This window comes from Crocuta crocuta, unplaced genomic scaffold (genome assembly GCF_008692635.1).
Source record: "Crocuta crocuta isolate KB4526 unplaced genomic scaffold, BGI_CrCroc_1.0 scaffold102, whole genome shotgun sequence".
Classification (NCBI taxonomy): Eukaryota; Metazoa; Chordata; class Mammalia; order Carnivora; family Hyaenidae; genus Crocuta; species Crocuta crocuta.
In genome coordinates this window covers 12,467,246-12,485,797 of record NW_027530019.1, presented here as the reverse complement: position 1 = coordinate 12,485,797, position 18,552 = coordinate 12,467,246, and the positions used below count along the sequence as shown (strand labels likewise).

The 18,552-nt window shown below is 50.6% G+C and overlaps 2 protein-coding genes across 10 annotated transcripts in view; one reads left to right on the top strand and one right to left on the bottom strand.

Annotated features, from left to right (window-relative positions):
• Positions 1 to 6,130, bottom strand: part of PPP1R14D (protein phosphatase 1 regulatory inhibitor subunit 14D) — a 26,736-nt gene extending 20,606 nt beyond the window's left edge. For 2 of the 5 annotated variants that reach the window (XR_013335254.1, XM_077764668.1), the window contains exons 1-2: positions 4,892 to 5,917; positions 1,984 to 2,110 (exon numbers count right to left, since the gene is read on the bottom strand). The gene's annotated coding sequence lies outside the window, so the exon portion shown is untranslated. Of the gene's footprint in view, positions 1 to 1,983; positions 2,111 to 4,891; positions 5,918 to 6,065 lie in introns of those variants that run through there. The other 3 variants (XR_013335257.1, XR_013335256.1, XR_013335255.1) reach the window with 3 other exon arrangements.
• On the top strand, positions 5,927 to 18,552 carry SPINT1 (serine peptidase inhibitor, Kunitz type 1). Of its 5 annotated transcripts, none has more exons than XM_077764664.1 (11): positions 5,927 to 6,073; positions 6,374 to 6,913; positions 14,378 to 14,505; positions 14,734 to 14,869; positions 14,972 to 15,157; positions 15,316 to 15,342; positions 15,665 to 15,790; positions 15,909 to 15,959; positions 16,886 to 17,056; positions 17,282 to 17,329; positions 17,692 to 18,552. In XM_077764664.1, the coding sequence occupies exons 2-11, from the start codon at positions 6,454 to 6,456 to the stop codon at positions 17,901 to 17,903; spliced, it is 1,545 nt and encodes a 514-aa protein (XP_077620790.1). In that variant the 5' UTR covers positions 5,927 to 6,073; positions 6,374 to 6,453; the 3' UTR covers positions 17,904 to 18,552. The 5 variants fall into 5 exon arrangements, with proteins under 5 accessions (XP_077620790.1, XP_077620791.1, XP_077620789.1 ...); XM_077764665.1 differs by having other exon boundaries at positions 5,927 to 6,160; positions 14,972 to 15,142; XM_077764663.1 differs by having other exon boundaries at positions 5,927 to 6,160.

Here is an 18,552-nt window from a genome sequence, read left to right as displayed (position 1 = left end):
CTCTGTAAAGTTCTACCAACAAATGTTTGATATCCTATTTTTTTCAGTTAATGAATATATTAGCTATATATATATGTGTGTATACACACATATGTATACATATATATATATACATGTATATATATTACAAATTATCCCAAAACTTTGCATCTTAAAACAATTAAGTATTTATTATATCACTGTTTCAGCTTGGCTGGCTCCTCTGGTAAGGGATTCTCAGAAGGCTGTAAGTCAGGTGCTGGCAAGAGCTATTGCTCAGAGACATTAGTCCCTTGCCACAAGAACCTCTCTAGAAGACTACTCACCACATGGCAGCTAGCTTCCACTAGAGCCAGGGCATGAGAGGAACGTGGTGGCAAGCAAGATAGAAGTCACAGTCTTTTTCTAACCTAATCTAGGAAGTGACATCCCATGACTTTTGCTGTTTTCTATTCATCAGAAGCATTTACTAGGCCCAGCTACACTCAAAGGGAGGAGATGACACAGGGCATGAATACCAGAAGGTCTAGACCACTGGTGGCAATTTAGAAGTCACCTACCACACTGGAATATATGTGAGCATTTTTGACATGAGTATATAATTCTTTTAAAATACCCTTTTCGGGTGCCTGGGTGGCTCAGTCGGTTAAGCGTCTGACTTCGGCTCAGGTCATGCATGGTCTCACGGTTTGTGGGTTCCAGCCCTGTGTCGGGCTCTGTCTGTGCTGACAGCTAGCTCAGAGCCTGGAGCCTGTTGCAGATTCTATATCTCCCTCTCTCTCTCTGACCCTCCCCTGCTCATGCTGTCTCCCTCTCTCTCTCTCAGAAATAAATAAAACATTTAAAAATTAAAAATAAACAAAAATAAAAATAATATGCCCCTTTAACACCTGGGTGGCTCAGTCAGTTAAGTGGCCGACTTCAGCTCAGCTCATGATCTCATGGTTCGTGGGTTCAAGCCCCATGTCGGGCTCCGTGCTGACAGCTAGCTCAGAGCCTGGAGCCTGTTTCAGATTCTGTGTCTCCCTCTCTCTCTGACCCTCTCCTGCTCACGCTGTCTCTCTCTCTCTCTCTCTCTCAGAAATAAATAAAACATTAAAAAAAAATTTAAGGGGCACCTGGGTGATTCAGTCAGTTGGGTGTCGGGCTTCAGCTCAGGTCACGATCTCGTGGTTTGTGAGTTCGAGCCCCACGTTGGGCTTTGTGCTGACACCTCAGAACCTGGAGCCTGCTTCAGATTCTATGTATACCTCTCCCTCTGCACACCCACCCCTCACCAGCTCTCACTCTTGTCTCTATCTCTCAAAAATGAATAAACATTAAGAAAAAAATTAAAATGCCTCTTTAAGGCTATAGTAGTATCTGAGAAGACCTGTCTCCTTTAAATAAAGATTGGACCAATCACAATGGCCTCACCTAAGCCAGTGGCCTGACTTAGATCATTAAAACTGAAATTTCTTTCTTTTTTTTATTAAAAAAATTTTTTTACATTTATTTATTTTTGAGAGACAGAGAGACACAGAGCACATGTGGGGGAGGGGCAGAGAGTGAATAGGCACAGAATGCAAAGCAGACTGTAGGCTCCAAGGTGTCAGCACAGAGCCCGATGTGAGGCTCGAACTCACAAACCGTGAGACCATGATCTGAGCCGAAGTCGGACGCTTAACCAACTGAGCCACCCAGGCACCCCAAAACTGAAATTTATTTCTAAAACTTATTCTTTATTCATTCCTGGGTTTTGGCACCAAAAAATAAAATAAAATGTATTGTTTATGATCACTACAGAATTAAACCTAAAATTTATTCTATAAATATATTATCCTTCCATTTCAGTTATTATTGCCACATAACAAGTCACCCCAAAATACAAAGGCGTAAAACAAACACAGCCATTTATTTACTCATGAATCTGCATCTTGGGCAGGGCCTGGCAGGTGCAGGCAGTTTCTGCCGGGCAGCTCAACTGAGGCTAAGGATAGAAGATGGCTTCACACAGCTACTCACCTGGGGTGCCTGCGGGGTAGCTGTACTCCTCTCTCTCCCTTCGTTGTCACATCATCCAGGGGCTGGCTCTCTTCAGGTGGCCTCTCTCTCCTGGATGGAGTCAAGCTTCTATGTATCACACCTGGTTCTAAGAGGGAAAAATGCAAGCCACAAGGCTACACCCTAGAAGTCACAGGGCATCACTTCTGCATGTCCTGTCGGTCAAAGCAAGTTACAAATTCAAAGGGATGGGAATACAGATGCCACCTCTTGGTGGGAGGAGCAGTGTGCACATACGGGAAGATAAAGTAGGATCTACCATCTTTGCTAGCCATCGCTGTAGACCGACCCACCACACCTATTATAAAAACCACCAGATCACCATCCGATACAAGATAGTCAGCATTCCGTTTCGAGCAGTGGTGTTAAGGACTGAATAGTCTCACCAAAGGACTCAATCCTAAGACTAATGGTTGTTTCTGGGGATACGGCACATAAGAATGAAGCCAGTATTGGGGCGCCTGGGTGGCTTAGTCAGTTAGGCGTCCGACTTTCGCTTAGGTCATGATCTCACGGTTCGTGGGTTCGAGCCCCGCGTCGGGCTCTGTGCTGACTGCCAGCTCAGAGCCTGGAGCCTGTTTCAGTCTGTGTCTCCCTCTCTCTCTGGCCCTCCCCTGCTCATGCTGTCTCTCTCTCTCTCTCCTAGAAATAAAAAAAAAAAATTAAAAAAAAAAAAAAAAAAAGAATGAAGCCAGTATCATAAACCCAGTCCTACTCTTCTCCAAGCTCACAGAGGGAGGGTGAGCCACATGGTCTAACAAAAGAGCTAACTCATCCAGACAGATCTTCTTGGGGCCTGCAATAAACAATGAGAAAACCATATCATTTGGAAGTGTTTTGCAGGAAGGCAGGGTAGAATCATGGAAAGGGCACAAGATTGGCAGTTGAGACCTTAAGTCTGCAGGTGGCCTCTGCCACACATGAGCTCTGTGTCTCTGAACAAATCAAGGACAAGTCTCTGAGCTCAGTTTCCTATATGTAAGGGGAACGCCTTTAGCTAAGCCCTCAACAGGTTTGACACTCTCTGCTTCTCTACAAAGCGTACTTTACGAATCCATCCAGAGAACAGCTGGCTCTGTGCACACTGCCAGAGATGCTGTTGGGGTCACTGAGGGTCTGAACAGGTAAAGGGCATACGAAGGCAGGGCTGGAGGAGGGAACCTCATGCAGTGTGCAAACTGGCACAGAGCCCAGAGCAAGGGTAGCAGCAGTAGACAATGGGATAGATGTGGCCCAGGGAGTACCATTATCAGGGAGGGCCCAGGAGCCAGCTGGATGTCTGCAGGGAAAGCCCAAGGAAAGGCAGAGGGCACAGATAACTCCAAAGTGGCAGGAAAAATGAGACCAGAAGAGAATGTGGAGAGAAGAGCAATTTGGGGCTAAATATGATGAATGTGGAGATTGTCAGGATATATTTCTGTCTTCATTGTGGAAGCTCACTAAAGAGAACTTGGAAGATAATTTAAAAACTAGAAAGAAGAAGGGGTGCCTGGGTGGCTCAGTCGGTTGAGCGTCCACCTTCGGCTCAGGTCATGATCTCATGGTTTATGGGTTTGAGCCCCACATCGGAGTTGGACTCTGTGCTGACAAAAAGCTCAGAGCCTGGAGGCTGCTTCGGAATCTCTGTCTCCCTCTCTCTCTGCCCCTCCCCTGCTCATGCTCTGTCTCTCTCTGTCTCTCAAAAATAAATAAATGTTAAAAATTAAAAAAAAAAAAAAAACTAGGAAGAAGAAAATGTTACCCCATATTCCTGCCATTCAAATGCCATCACTTTCACCACTTGGGTGGACTATCTGAGTCTTTCTTCCTCTCATGTGTAGTTTTTCTTTTCAGTAAGTAGGAAGCAGTATAAAGTGGTAGGGAAAGTGTCGTTTTTGATGTTAGAGAGACTTGGAATAAAAATCTTGCTGTTACTTTTTTCAGGTAACATTTATTGGGCACTCATGGTATCAAATGTTTTACTATAATAACTCATTAAATCCTCATAATAACCCATGAGGCCCCACTTCATATACAAGGAGACCAAGGCACAGAGGGGCTAAATAACTTGCCAAAGGCCACACAGATAGTAAGTGGCAGGTGAGAGTTAAGCCCAGGAGCCTGAGTCTGAAGTCCACACACTCAAGCCCTATCTAGCCCTGCCTCCCACTCTTCACTATGTGGCCTCGATGGAGTTAGTGAACTTCTCTGCAAAGTGGAGACTGTTCTCAGAGTAGCTGTGAGCATTAGCAATTATGTCTAGTTGTGCCAGCATCTTAACTAAAGGGGGCTGCCCACCACTTGAAAGTGAGTTTTTGTTTCTGGTAAGTTAAATCGGTGGGGAGGGTGGAAGGTCCAGCTGACAGAGTTGCAAGTGCACAAAGACCAGGGTTTAGGTGCTAATGCAATGGAATTGGTCTGCCTAGACTGCGATCCTCAACCTGCCACCTGCTACTTTACCTGTTTGAGCCTGTCTGTTCACCTGTAAAATGAGGATAACAATAGTACCGACCTTCTTGGTTTGAGTATATGGGGCAATGTGTGGGAAGTACTTAAGAACAGCGCTTGGGCATTGTCAGTGCTTGAAAAATACAGGTGTAGATGGATGTAATGATAAATCTATGGTTATGTCACGTCACTATAAGGTCAGGAACGTCACTATAAGGTCATAGTGTCCTGCATTAGGATCCTTGTATGTATAAAGTATTGGGGGAGACAGAAATGAGCTCACAACAAAACCCTTTCTCCCCAGTAACTGCACAACCTTTTGCTGCATTCTCAACATAACATCAGTGTTCTGTGTCCACCACTGTGCAAGGGGCAGTGAGAAAAAAAAGCAGAAAATCCAGAGAAGGGGGAGAGATCCCAGATTCCCACCCCTAACACTCACAAGGTAGGCAGCTGGGGAGCGTTGCAGGTCAGCCAGGAAAATGATCAGAGGGTTGGCTACAGGACCTGGAAGGTAAAGCTGCTCTAGATGAGAAATTAGGAAGAACGTTCCCACTGGGCGGGATTTGTTAGATCGTCATGAAAACGTGCGGAATCTCTTTTTTGGGAGAACTTCAAGAGGACCAACCTTGTTCTGTAAAAACGGTCTTTAAGAGGAATTCTTCACTCAGGCTTCAAGGAGCCCACAGTTCTGTGAGGGTCATTATCTCAACTACTTCGGCGAGCTGGAGCTTCTAGCTTCCAAGGATGGCATTCCTGTGGAAGAGGACGACCAGCTCTTGACCAGGAGCACCCTCTTAGTGACAGAGAAGAGGGAACCTGTGCTCTAGGGAAGGAGGCGGCAGACCAATGAGCGCTAACAGGGACTCAGCTCTGACAGAGACCTGAATGTAAGCCTTAGCACAAGGAAGGACCTCAAACAAAATGGAACCACTGCGGTCAAGCAGGAAACCTGGAAGAGGGAAATCGCCTCAACTGCTCACTCTGGCAGAAAGGAGGGCTTCCTGGAGCTGGCAAGGGCGGTGACGCTGGAGCAGGCATCCGGGATTCCAGTTACCAAAGGTGCAGCCCCTTCTGCAATCTCTTCCCGCCACGAGATGAAAAGGATTTCTCGAGGGTTGACGACGGCAGCGAGATCGTTTGCCATTTGCGTCGGGCTTTGCCCCATTTCTCCTCCCCCAGCTCCTTCTCAAGCGCCTCAGGCCTGGGGCCGGGAATGCTGGCCCCGACCGGAAAGGGAGGCCAGAGTGCCGGACCCCCGAATGGACGAGTCTGCTGCAGGGTCCAGGCCAGTGATCCGATGCACTTCTGGGGTGCGGGGCCCCGCCACGAGGCTGGCCTCAGCGGGGCCGGCGTCGAGCAGCAGCCTCGAAGGGCGCCGCCCAGGGCCCGGACTCCGACACGGTGCCGGGAGCAGCCGGCGGGAAGGGGGTCCGGGGACGTGGGGCGGCAGTCGCGGAGCGCGGCAGGGCNGCCACGGCCGCACTGACTCAGTTTCACCAGAAACCGGGGGAGGACGTGGCCGAGCGCACCCGGCACCGGGGCGGAAGCGGGGGCTGGAGCCGCGCAGGAAGCCGGGACCGGAACCTCTGCAGGGGCGGCCCCACCCCACTCACCTGCGCAGGTAACCCGGGCCCCGGAGCGCGAGGCGGGGACGGCGCGGGCTCGGAGCATGTGTGGCCCTTTGTTCTGCGCTGCTGCGTTTCTCCGGGTACGTGAGCTCCTTAGCCGTCCATCTAGGGGTCCGCGATCGGCCGGGTCACCGGAGTGGGCGTGGGAGGGCTGGGCCCCCGTACCCCTCCTCACTCCCGGGGCGCGGGGTGCTTCCCAGCCCTCTTCTCGACTTCCTCCTGGCCTGCCCGCCTCCCTTGAAGTCTCTGGCTGATTCGGTGTGTCTCCTCCTCCGTCTCCTCCCCTCTTTCAGGTCTCAAGCACCCTTGGAGCCCAGAGGCCCGCACAGTGAAGGTGACCCCCGTGGGGAGGAGGGCAACGACCCCGGGAAGGATGATGGCCCGTACCCGTCTCTCCCAGGCCAGCGTCCCAGCGGTCACCGTGTGGCTCCTGTGCGCCCTCGATCTCTTGAGCACCGAGGCCGGGCCGCCGCCTGCGCCCCCCGGGCTGCGCGCGGGAGGCGCCTGCCTGGACCGCTTTACCGCCGGGGTGCCTGCCTTTGTGCTCGACACCGAGGCCTCGGTCGGCAATGGGGCCACCTTCCTGGGCTCCCCCACCGTGCGCCGCGGCTGGGACTGCGTGCGCGCCTGCTGCACCACCCAGAACTGCAACCTAGCGCTGGTGGAGCTGCAGCCCGACGGCGGGGAGGACGCCATTGCCGCCTGCTTCCTAATGAATTGCCTCTACGAGCAGAACTTCGTGTGCAAGTTCGCACCCAGGGAGGGCTTCATCAACTACCTCACGCGGGACGTTTACCGCTCCTACCGCGAGCTTCGGACCCAGGGCTTTGGAGGTAAGGACGAGGGGGCCGGGTTGGATGGATCTGGGGAGACTCAGAAAAGGAACTGGTAATGGAGTCCTGGGGGAGGCGAGCATCAGAAAGGAGTGAGGAGGACAGTCTCATTCAGACCTGACTCCTCCTTAGAAGTAGGCAGTATAAACAGTAAACAAAGGACAGGCTAACTAGAGTGGGGAGGGGTGACATCCTAGAACCCAGCCTCTGGCTCCCTAATTCAGGATGTTGAGTGGGCTGGTGCTCTGGGATGTGTGTTTGGGAGACGGGAGGCAGCGCCTACGAATTCCTGATTGCTGGCCCTCATATGCTAAGTCAGGGAGTGAGTTGTATGGAGGCCGCCAGGTGACCAGCTAGACACCCCTGGCCAAGCACTGTGCTAGGTACCTTGAGGCCCTATCAAGTGAGCCTGGGGAAGGATAGTCTGCTTTTCAACTACTGGGCTTGGGCCTGGTTAGCATCTCTCTGCACCCCCTCTTCCCACCTACTGGCCTCTTGGCGGTGTAGGGACAACTACAAGACCCCAGATGCCGAAGAACAAGCCCAGCCTGGGGGTGACCTAAAAGGGGAAGGGGTGTTGTCGTGGGCACAGTAGCCAGAGGCTCTGGGTGGGGGTGAGGAGGGTTGCTGGGTGAGTCAGCCTACTAGTATGTATACCTGGTAGGGGAGGGATGTCAGCTGTCCAGGCAGGTGCGTGTGTGTACTCGGGTGAGCCAGGCAGGGCTCTCCCAGCTTAGGATGTGATAACCAAGCTACAAGGTCTGCTCACCTTGTTTACTTCCAGGGATGAGGGCAAAGTGGGGGCTCCTCCTCCTTCCTCCTGTGGCTGAGCAGTTAGCTGGGGGTTGGGGCCCCTCCAGAGAACTTCGTTCCCCATTTTCTCCGTCTGATGTTCTGGCCAGGTGGGGCTCCAGGGCAGGGATGGGTCACAACTGATAACCTCTGTTAGCACTTTATAGTTTACTGATTGCTGTGCCACTTAGCCTCTGACTTAGGCCTCATGACAACCACTTCTGAAAAGGGTGCTATTAGTCGTCATCCCACTTTTTAGATTAGGAAACTGACTCCCATGTTAAATAATTTGCCCAGGATATCACTGCCCGTAAATGGGAGACGTGGGACTCAACCCTGGCCGGATCTTCAAAAGTCCTGTGCTGGTTTTCACACAAGACCACCTTTTTGGTAGAAACCTAGCACTCTGACCCAAGATAGCCCAACAGATAATAGAACCAGAGACCGGGGAGCTCAGGTCTCAATCTGGGGGTGGTCTCAGTTCTGGAAAGTGGAAAAGGGGCTTTCCAGCTTTTTCCTGGGCCAGACTCTCTGTCAGGTTAAGGACCCACTCTTCCCCGTATCCTTCCGGTAGCTCTACTGGGTGTCTGAGGAGAGGAGGGATGGGGGAGGGGGAGAGTGGGCACCATCTCTGGGGCAGGCTGGGACACCTGAGTCCCACTGGGCCGGGGCCTGAGCCTGTTCCACAAGGAAGTAGCAGAGAGTGTAGGTGGTGATGACTCTGATTGACCTGAGCTGCTGTGCCTTCCTGCTCTGACAGAGGGTCCGTGGGGGTTCTACTCCAGGGCCAGCACCTGAAACTCTGGGGTCTGGTCGGGGAGATGAGCTGGATAGGGCCACAGGAACTTGTGACCAGACTTTCTCATTTGGAAACTCCCCCACCCCAGACTGGCTGGCCTGTTTGGCACAACATAGGGTGGAGTGGGGATTTCCTGGGTCATTTAGGGAACTGGGTAGGGTGTGAACTGGGTAGGGAACTGGGTAGGGCGAGCTCCAGGCCATTTTAAGGGTGCTGCAGTGCTTTGGGGGTTCAGGGGCACTGTTTGGGATCAAGGAGTCTGTTTTCCTGAGCCTGGCTAGAGGTTGGAGATGAGAAAGAACAGAGGATAAAACCATCCTGGAGGCTAGGGTGGACCAAGGCAGGCAAGGTGGGCACCTAGGCGCTCAGGGCCTTTAAACCTTTGATTCTTTCATTGGGTATAGAAATCCTCCCCAGGGTGGGTTGGCTTGTTTCCCTTTCCCTGTTTGTGGCCCATCTACTCCAGATTCCTGGGGCCCCCAGAACATCTCGCTGCTTCCTTCTCTCCCCTCACTTGGCCTCCCCCTCTTTCTGTTGGAGGAGTGGCTTAAGAGGTGGAGTCTATGTTTCTTGGAGATGTCCTCAGACCTGGCAGCTGGGGAAGGACTTCTTTATTGCCACTCTGGCCCTTTGCTCTCTTGGGGATGGGAAGTAGGGAGTGGTAGGGTGGGGCATCTGCCCCTTGCTCCTGGGGCCTGGGGCTGGGTGGATGTTGCTGGTTTGGCCCAAGGTGCATCACTCTGCTGTCCACTTCCACCCTGGGGGCTGGTGGCGCTAGCCTGTCTGCCAGGTGGACTCCCAAGGAGTCTTGTCTTCAGCTGATTACTTTCTGAAAAACACAAGGAGGGAGGCATGGGTGCCCCCCAGCTCACTGCCCCCATGGCTTTTTCTCTTAGAGGTCACCTCAGAACCTGCCCCTGTTGGACCCGCTACTGATTGCCAGCCAAGCCCCCTTAGTACAGTTCATCCCAGACAGGCAGTTTTCTTTCTTGCTCTTTCAGTTTTATTTCTTCTCAGGCCCTGCAACCCCAGTCCTTTTCTCATCCTTCTAGGCCTCTGCACCTGTATGACATGTTTATGGAAGCCCTCTCGTCCCATCCGTTTGCTGTCTCTGTAGGTCCTGGTCTTCTCCCCATTGGGTCTACCCTCTGTGAATCCCCCATTGGCTCCCTTTCTCTGCCTCATCAAAGAGGAATCTTTGTGACTCAGCTTCCTACCAGCCGTTCTTATCTCTTACCTTCTCTTCTTCCTTTCAACTCACTTACACTTGACATAACCTTCTGTAGAGCTTTGGTGGAGGGCAGTATGGCAATGTCCATCGAAACTGTAAATGGGGGCGCCTGCCTGGCTCAGTCGGAGGATCATGCAACTCTTGATCTTGGGGTTGTGAGTTCAGGCTCCACATTGGGTGGAGAGATTACTTAAATTAATAAATAAAACTAAAAAAACAAAAACAAAAAACTTGTAAGTGCACATAATCCTCAACACAGTTCCACTTGTAGGAATTCATCTTGCGGCTATACTTACACGTGTGTAAACCAACTTACCAGCCAGTTACTCATTGTAGCATCGTGTATAATAGCAAAGAATCGGAAACAATCTCAATGTCTGTCAACGCGTCTTATAATTGGATATGGCAGTGGTGTTTTAATAATAATAATAATAATAATAAGCCCTGAAGCAATATGGTTTGGTTCTTAGTAGGGAAGGAAGAGGAAAAGAAAAAAGGAAAGAATCTAAGTCAAGAGGAGACTGGTGTACTGGCTAAATAAGCTATAAATTATGATGCATACATATAATGAGTACTGTGCAACTGAAACGGGGGAACTCTTTCCATGTTGCTGTGGAACAATTTCCAAAATACAGTGTGGGAAAAACAAAAAGAAGAACTTGCATGCTTATAAACTCAATGCTGTCGCTTGATAGTCACACACGCACATATGAAATAGTAAGAATGGTTGCCTCAAGTGAGGGACCCTGGGAGGTTAAGGAAAAAAGACTAAGAAAAGACAAGACCTAATACTCACTACTCTTTTGTATTTTTTGGGGGGGGGGGGGGGTGATGGTGGTAAGGTTTTAGTTTTATTTATTTATTTACTTTTAACTTTTTTTTTTTAATTTTGAGAGAGAGAGAGAGTGAGGAGGGAAGAGAGAGAGAGGGAGACAGAATCCCGGCAGGCTCCACGCCATCAACATGGATCCCATCGTGGGGCTCAAACTCATGAACTGTGAGATCATGACCTGAGCTGAGGTCGGACACTTAACCAGCTAAGCCATCCAGGTGCCCCAAGATTTTATTTTTTAAGTAATGTCTACACCCAACCAAACTTGCAACCCCGAAATCAAGGTGTCTCATGCTCCACCAACTGAGCCAGCCAGACACCCCAACTCTTTTGTACTTTTTGAATTTTATATCATATATATGGATTACCTAAGTTAAAAACAACCCTGAGATAAGCAATCAAATCAATGAACGTAATCAATGAAAAGCAATCAAAATCACTCCTCTAAGTAGGTGAGTGGTCTGTAGCCTGGTGTTTTATAAAGACCATGAGCCATGGAGTCAGATAGAACAGAGTTCAGATCCCTACTCTGCTGTTCAGAAAATGAGTGACCCTGGGCAAGTCATTTAACCTCTCTGGTGTCATTTTTTTCATCCGCAAAGAGGCAAGAATGCAGCTGTGGCAGGGTGATGAGGAAGGTACGGGATGGAGATCCATGGTCAGCAAAGTTTCTGTAAAGGTTCAAATAGGAAATATTTAAACACTTTGTAGCCCATACAGTCTCTGTTCCAGCGGCTCAGCTCTCCTGTTGTAATATGAAAGCAGCTGTCAACAATATGTAAATAAGTAGGTGAAGGTGTATTCCAATTATTGGACACAAATTTGAATTTTAGGTACTTGCCCCATGTCACAAAATAAACTATTGGCAGCTTGTTAATAAAGACAACTCCATATCTGTGTCCAACTCTAGCTTCTCAGGAGTCCCCACGCACACCTCCACTGCCTGCTAGTCACTTCTTTCAATGGTCTTCCCTCTCTCAAGTTCACCTTCTCTGTGATTGAACTCCAGGTTCTCTCTAGATCTGGTTTCCCTTCTGTCTGTGCCGTGACTTTCCCAGTTCCCAGTGCCTGTTAGACACGGAAAGCTTTTTCTCACATCCTCCTTTCCATTCCTTTCGCATATGCCCTGAACTGTTGCTCTGATCCACTGATTGGCCTCCTTGCTCCATATAAGTCATTCCAAACAGAGAGATAGATAGCTGCTGCCTGGGCCCTCAGCCCCTCCCTACAGACTCCTGGACCTCGATCAGACATCTAGGAGGTCAATGTCTGGTGCAGCTGTGGTCTCTAGAACTCTGTGCCACTGATCATGGCCATGTGTGACCCCTTCCTGTACTGCCAGTTGTTAAATATTGACATATTATTTCTGCTGTGTCCACATGATCTGGCCCTGCATTGAGAGCCCTTTGAGGTCTGTCTCATCCTGACCGGTCTCTTCAATTTCCACCAGACCCACCTTGCAAATACCCAATTCCTTCGTTTGGCTCATGTTTTCTGCTGTTATCAATAGCACCGCACATTGTTCCCTACAAATAACCAAATAAAAACAAAAACAAAAGAATTAAAAATTCCTTTCTTGGGGCATCTGGGTGGCTCAGTCAGTTAAGTGTCCAACTTCAGCTAAGGTCATGATCTCGTGAGTTCGAGAGTTCGAGCCCTGCACCAGGCTCTCTGCTGTCAGCACAGAGCCTACTTTGGATCCTCTGTCTCTCTGCCCCTCCTCTGCTCACCCTGTCTCTTTCTCTCTCAAAAATAAATAAACATTAAAAAATAATAAAATTGGGGCACCAGGGTTGGCTCAGTCAGTTAAGCGTCGGACTTTGGCTCAGGTCATAATCTCAGATAATGAGTTTGAGCCCCACATCAGGCTCTCTGCTGTCAGTGCAGAGCCTGCTTCAGATCCTCTGTCTCCATCCCTCTCTCTTTCTCAGAACCAAATAAACATTTAAAATAATAATAATAGGGGCACCTGGGTGGCTCACTCAGTTGGGTGTCTGACTTCGGCTCAGGTCATGATTTACAGTTTAAGTTTGAGCCCCGGGCTCTTGTGCTGTCAGCCTGCTTCAGAGTCTGTGTCTCATTTGCTCTCTATCCTTCCCCCACTTGTGCTCTGTCTCTCTCTGTCTCTCAAAAATAAATGTAAAAAATAATTAGATTAATTTTTTAAAAGGTAAAAAAAGTCCTTTCTCCCTTCTCAAGAAAGCCTTCCCTATTTCCTCTGACTTGCTGTGGCCTCTCCCTTCTCTGCATGTCCACTTCCTTTTCTTGTACACGCATCACACAGTTTCCTCTTGTTGGGTCCTTTCTCCCATGTTGCCTCCTGGTGTTAGGCCTTATCTGCCCAACTGGACTGGAGTCCAATGCAGTGTATAATTTCCTATGGCTGTTGAAACAAATTACTACATATTAGATTACTCAAAACAACAGAAATTTACTGTCTTACACTTCTGGAGGCCAAAAGTCCAAAACCCAGGTGTTGCCAGGGCCATACTCCCTCTAAAGACCCTAAAGGAGAATCCTTCCTTGACCTTTCCAGCTCCTGGGGGCTCCAGGCAGTCCTTGGCTCAGGCTACATCACACTCCAGTTTCTGCCTGTCTTCACTTGGCCTTCCTTCATCCTGTTTTCTCCTCTTCTGTCTTTTATAAAGACACGTGTCATTGGTTCGGGCCTACCCAGCTAATCCAGAATGATCTCATATGGAGATGCTTAACTTCATTAATTCTGCTAACAGTCTTTTTCCAGTTAAGGTCATAGTCACAAATTCTGGAGGTTAGACACAACCATAGTTTCTGGGTCTAACCATTCAGCATACTAGAGGCAGGAATTCTGCTTTATGGTTGGTTCTCTCCAGCCCCTAACTTGAGACTGGAGGAAGCCTCGGGCATAGTCATCGTCCAGTTGAGGGAGGGTGTGATTCCCTCAACACCCCTTGTAATGGGAGGCAGAGTCTGTCTGAGGTGGCAGCGGCACCCTCCTCCTACGGCTACGTACTCTAGGACACCAAGCCTTGCCATGTTGCTGCCCAGGGACTCTGTGCTTACGGTTCTACCAGGACAGCTTGTCAGCAGCAATCCAGACCAACAGAATGAGGGGTAATGGTGTTAGTTACACATTTACTTATGTGGCTTTTCAAAAATATTACTTTAACTTTTTAAAGTACTTAGCACAAGTACTTGCTTATTATAGAAAATGGAGGAGGGGCCTGGGTAGCTCAGCCAACTAAGTGTCGACTCTTGTTCTCAGAATCATGAGTTCAACCCCCACATTGGGCTCTGCACTGGGTATGAAGCCTACTTTTAAAAAAATAAATAAATAGGAGCCCTGGGCGGCTCAGTCAGTTAGGCATCGGACTTTTGATTTCGGCTCAGGTCATGATCTTACGGTTCATGAGATCAAACCCCACTTGAGGCTCTTGCACTGACAGCAAGGAGTCTGCTTGGGATTCTCTCTGCCCCTTCCCAACTCGTGTGTGCAAGCACACGTGCTCTCTCACTCAAATAAACTTAAATAAAGAAAATGGGAATAAACTCCTTTCCTATATATATTTTTCTCCTAAATGGGATCAAATGGCACATGCTGTTCAGTATTTTTCTTCAGAAAGTAGGTTTTAAAACATTAAAAATATCTTCAGTGTAACAAAGACTAGCTAAATCGAGAGCAAGGTGATGATATAGTTGTGAGCTCCTGCCTGTGCCCCATGCAGGCTGCTGAGTCCTAGATTGGTTTAGGTGTGGCCCATATTGCTCCCCATCCCAGGAGAGCTCTGGTCCATTCAGGGAGAGTTGATCTTACCTTACCTTCCCCTTCAGGGTCCTGGATCCCCAAGGCCTGGACAGGCATAGACTTGAAGGTACAGCCCCAGGATCCCCTGGTGCTGAAGGGTGTGGAGAACACAGATTGGTACCTACTGCAGGGTGACACGGATGTCAGAGTAGAGGTGAGACACTAGGCTGGCTCCCTGACCCCCACCATAGTTCTCCAAGGTTTCCTTTCCAGGGCCAGTGGCCAACCTGAGGTTCCAGATGGTTCGGGTGGATAGAAGCTGAGGATACAATTAATACCAAGTCCCTCTACTCTCCCTGTGGGTGTGGGGGTGTGGCTGGGAGGACCTGGGACAGCTGAGTGCCATCAGGGGTCCAAGTCTGATGGCTACTCCTGTGTACAGAAGAATACAGACCAGGTGAAGCTGTGGGGACTCCAGGAAGGCACGTACCTGTTCCAGCTGACAGCAGCCAACTCAGACCAGCCAGAGAGCACGACCAACGTCACAGTTACTGTGTTGTCCGCCAAGCAGACAGAAGGTAAGGGAGGTGGCAGAGAGGCAGTACCTAGAGCTGGCCCTCTCTGATGATGGGGCCCCACAGAGCCCCCTCACAAGCTTTCCTTCCTCCCCGCTTCCCCAGAATATTGCCTCGCATCCAACAAGGTGGGCCGCTGCCGCGGTTCCTTCCCCCGCTGGTACTACGACCCCACAGAACAGATTTGCAAGAGTTTCATTTATGGAGGTTGCTTGGGCAATAAGAACAACTACCTTCGGGAAGAAGAGTGCAAGCTAGCCTGCCGGGATGTGCGAGGTGGGCCTTTACCAGGTAGCTTGGGAACTCAGGTGACTTTCCCCCAGGGTGTGTGGTCCCTCCGTCGTCAGGGCAGTGGGCGTGGGAGTCCTGCATTCCCAGGCACCCCCATCAGCTCATCCTTGCTGGGACCTGGGCCTGACTACTCTCACTTGTCTGTTTTCTCTCTCCAGGCCCTTCAATGGACAGGCACCGTCCAGGTGGGCTTTGCTCCTTTCTCTGTTCCCCTCACCCCAGCCAGGTCGTGTCTTTGCCCGTCTGAGCTCCCTTTGCCCAGCCCATTCCTACCCTCATAGAGTGTGGAAGGACCACAGGCACCCCACCCGTTGCAGCCTAGCACCCTATCAGGAACTCCCCAGTTTGTGTGTAGGAGGATTCGGGTGGTGGGTGCTAGAAGGGGAGTAGGGGACATGTCATTATGCTCTGCTGGGGTAGAGAAGGTCAGGTAGATGATGGACTCTGGTACTTGGTGACCTATGCTCGAGCCTGACCTCACCCTCAACACCATCCTGCCCCACCCAGTGTGCTCTGGCACCTGTCACCCCACCGAGTTCCGCTGCAGCAATGGCTGCTGCATCGACAGCTTCCTGGAGTGTGACGACACTCCCGACTGCCCCGATGCCTCCGACGAGGCCACCTGTGAGAAATGTGAGGCCCGGGAGAGGGAGGGGTGGTGGGCGGCGGCAGGGGAAGGGCCTGGCCATTCGTCCTGCACCCCTGCAAGACCCTTGTTTGGGCCTGGGTCTCTGATCTTTCATCTTTGCAGACACCAGTGGCTTCGAGGAGCTCCAGAACATCCATTTCCCCAGTGACAAAGGTGAGGTCCTCCTTAGGCACCCAGGGGCAGGATAGAGGCTGGCACTGCCATCCTCATTCACCACTTCAGGGTGCTGAAGGGGCCCGCTGTGTGTACCAGACTGCAGGTAGAAAGCTGGCGGGCTCCTAGGCTCTCTTCGGCTTCATGTTTCCCAGGCATCAGTCATCCTTTTAACACCATGCCCACATATCACTGAGGGATTATTTACTTGCCATTTTCCCTGTAAATCAAGTACGTTTTTAACTTAACGTATTAAAGGAAATTTCACATCCATAGCGTACATGGGAAGCCACTGTTACATGCTACAGATTGAACTTAACTACTAGAGGGGCCCCTGGGTGGCTCAGTCGATTAAGCGTCCAACTTCAGCTTGGGTCATGATCTCACAGTTCGTGGGTTTGAACCCCGCGTCAGGCTCTGTGCTGACAGCTAGCTCAGAGCCTGGAGCCTGTCTTTGGATTCTGTATCTCTCTCTGACACTCCCCTGCTCACACTGTCTATCTCTGACTCTCAAAAATAAATAAAAAACATTAAAAAAAAGAAACTATTAGAATAACTATAATAAAACAACATTAATTAATTTTCTCTGGACATTTACCTGTCAGGGATAAGACCCTGAGCCTTCGTTGTTAAAAGATAGAGCATCTGTTGCTGGAGAGAAAACCGAAACTTTGACACAATCAGAAAAGCTGAAAGAAAATTGAAAACAACAGTTACGGGAGTCAATGTGGGCTATTTCTGTGCCTAAGATTGTTGTCCAGGATTTGTGTGTTTCTGGGGCCCCAGAGGCCCTCACTGACTCTCACCTTCCTCAACATGAGGCAGGTCAGGAGGTGGCTCTCAGCATCCACATTCAGCCTGGTGGATGGTGGCAGGGAGGCTCCACATGGATTCACTCCCCCTTTGGCCTGTTCCTTACCTCCCAGGGCACTGTGTGGACCTGCCAGACACAGGCCACTGCCTGGAGAACATCCCACGCTGGTACTACAACCCCTTCAGTGAACGCTGCGCCCGCTTTACCTATGGTGGTTGTTATGGCAACAAGAACAATTTTGAGGAGGAGCAGCAGTGTCTTGAGTCTTGTCGTGGCATCTCCAGTAAGCTGGGCAGTGGGGGGGCAGCAGGGGGATGGAAGATGGGGAGGGGAAACACTGAGCTAGAGTACTCTTCTCTGTCCCAGGGGCCCAGGCTGGTCACAGCACATCATCAAAATCCTGGAATGGGGGTAGGGGAGGATGGCAGTGGACAGTCGGGGGCACCAAGGGGCAGCTGAGTCTCAGAGCCTTTAGTACTCATTTGTCTCTCTCGTCATCATTTTGTAGAGAAGGATGTTTTTGGTCTGCGGCGGGAAAGCCCCGTTCCTAGTGTAGGTAAGTCCTGTCTGCCCTCTCACCAACGAGTAGGTATCATCTCAAGAATCACCTCCACATGATTGCCTAAATCTGTGTTCAGAAGGATCCTGAGGTTGGCTAAAGGGACAGAGAGTCATAGTCAGTAGTGATACCTGCCATGGGCAGAGGAGGGAAGCACAGTAAAGTGCGTATCAGATGTTTGCTGTCAGAGCCCCAGGCCCTTCCTTCAGCTCCTAATGGAGCCCAACTGCTCCTACGCTGGAGGCCTTTCCACACCTGGCATCCATCTGACTTGGTCCCCTCTACAGAGAGTAGGGGGGTGACCATCAGAGCTGATCAGGCCCTGGGAGCTCCTCCATTAGGCCTCTTCTTCCCCCCAGGCTCCGTGGAGGTGGCCATTGCAGTACTCCTGGTCATCTGCATCGTGGTGGTGGTAGCCATACTGGGTTACTGCTTCTTCAAGAACCAGAGAAAGGACTTCCACAGACACCCCCACCCTCACCCCCAACCCCCTTCCCCCTCCAGCTCCATGGTCTCCACCACAGAGGACACGGAGCACCTGGTCTATAACCACACGACCCGGCCCCTCTGAGCCTGGGGCTGCCTTGGCCCTTCAGTCTAGGGCTCTCGCAGGTTCTGTTCAGCTCTCGCCTGGCCCTCCTTCCTTTCTGCCAAGATGGAAGCCTGGGCTGAGGAAGTCTTTGGGACCAGACTCCTCTAGCCTGTTTCCCAGGCCCACTTTGCTTCTGAGCCCAGGGCTCCAGCCCCTCTGGAAGATGTCTCAGCTAAGCTTAGGCCTCTCATTCCTGAGAAAGCTCCAGGGCCTGGGAGGAGCAGAAAACCTTTGAACCCGGAGTCCCACACACAGATGGACCTGTCTGCCTGGGATTTCTGAAGAAGTTGGAGTTTTGTTTCCTATTCAAAGCTGCCATGTCAGAAGCTGGAGGTCCCAGCCCTGCCCTTCAGAGCTGTCGAGGGCTGGGGGGTAGGACCTCCCTGTATATTTTGTGCTGTATAGAGTTCCTGTTTGTTTATTTAATGCCGTGGGGATGGGTGAGAGGAGTGGGAAGGAGCCACCTCTTCCCTTCCCCCAAGAGTGCACAGGCCCGGCCTACAGAGCCTGATGCTCTGTATCCTCCCCACATGCCCCAGGGCTCTCAGACATCACACCCCCACCCATCCCCCTGCCCTCCACAGGCCCCAGTCCACCCACAGTGTAATAAAATAGTTGGTTCTGTGAG

Bases quoted from the DNA above. Each gene is read 5' to 3' on its own strand.
- SPINT1 (XM_077764664.1), top strand. From the start codon at position 6,454: ATGATGGCCCGTACCCGTCTCTCCCAGGCCAGCGTCCCAGCGGTCACC. The intron at 6,914-14,377 runs GTAAGGACGAGG...CTTCCCCTTCAG, and splicing joins TCGGACCCAGGGCTTTGGAG to GGTCCTGGATCCCCAAGGCC. The intron at 15,791-15,908 runs GTGAGGCCCGGG...TCATCTTTGCAG, and splicing joins CGAGGCCACCTGTGAGAAAT to ACACCAGTGGCTTCGAGGAG.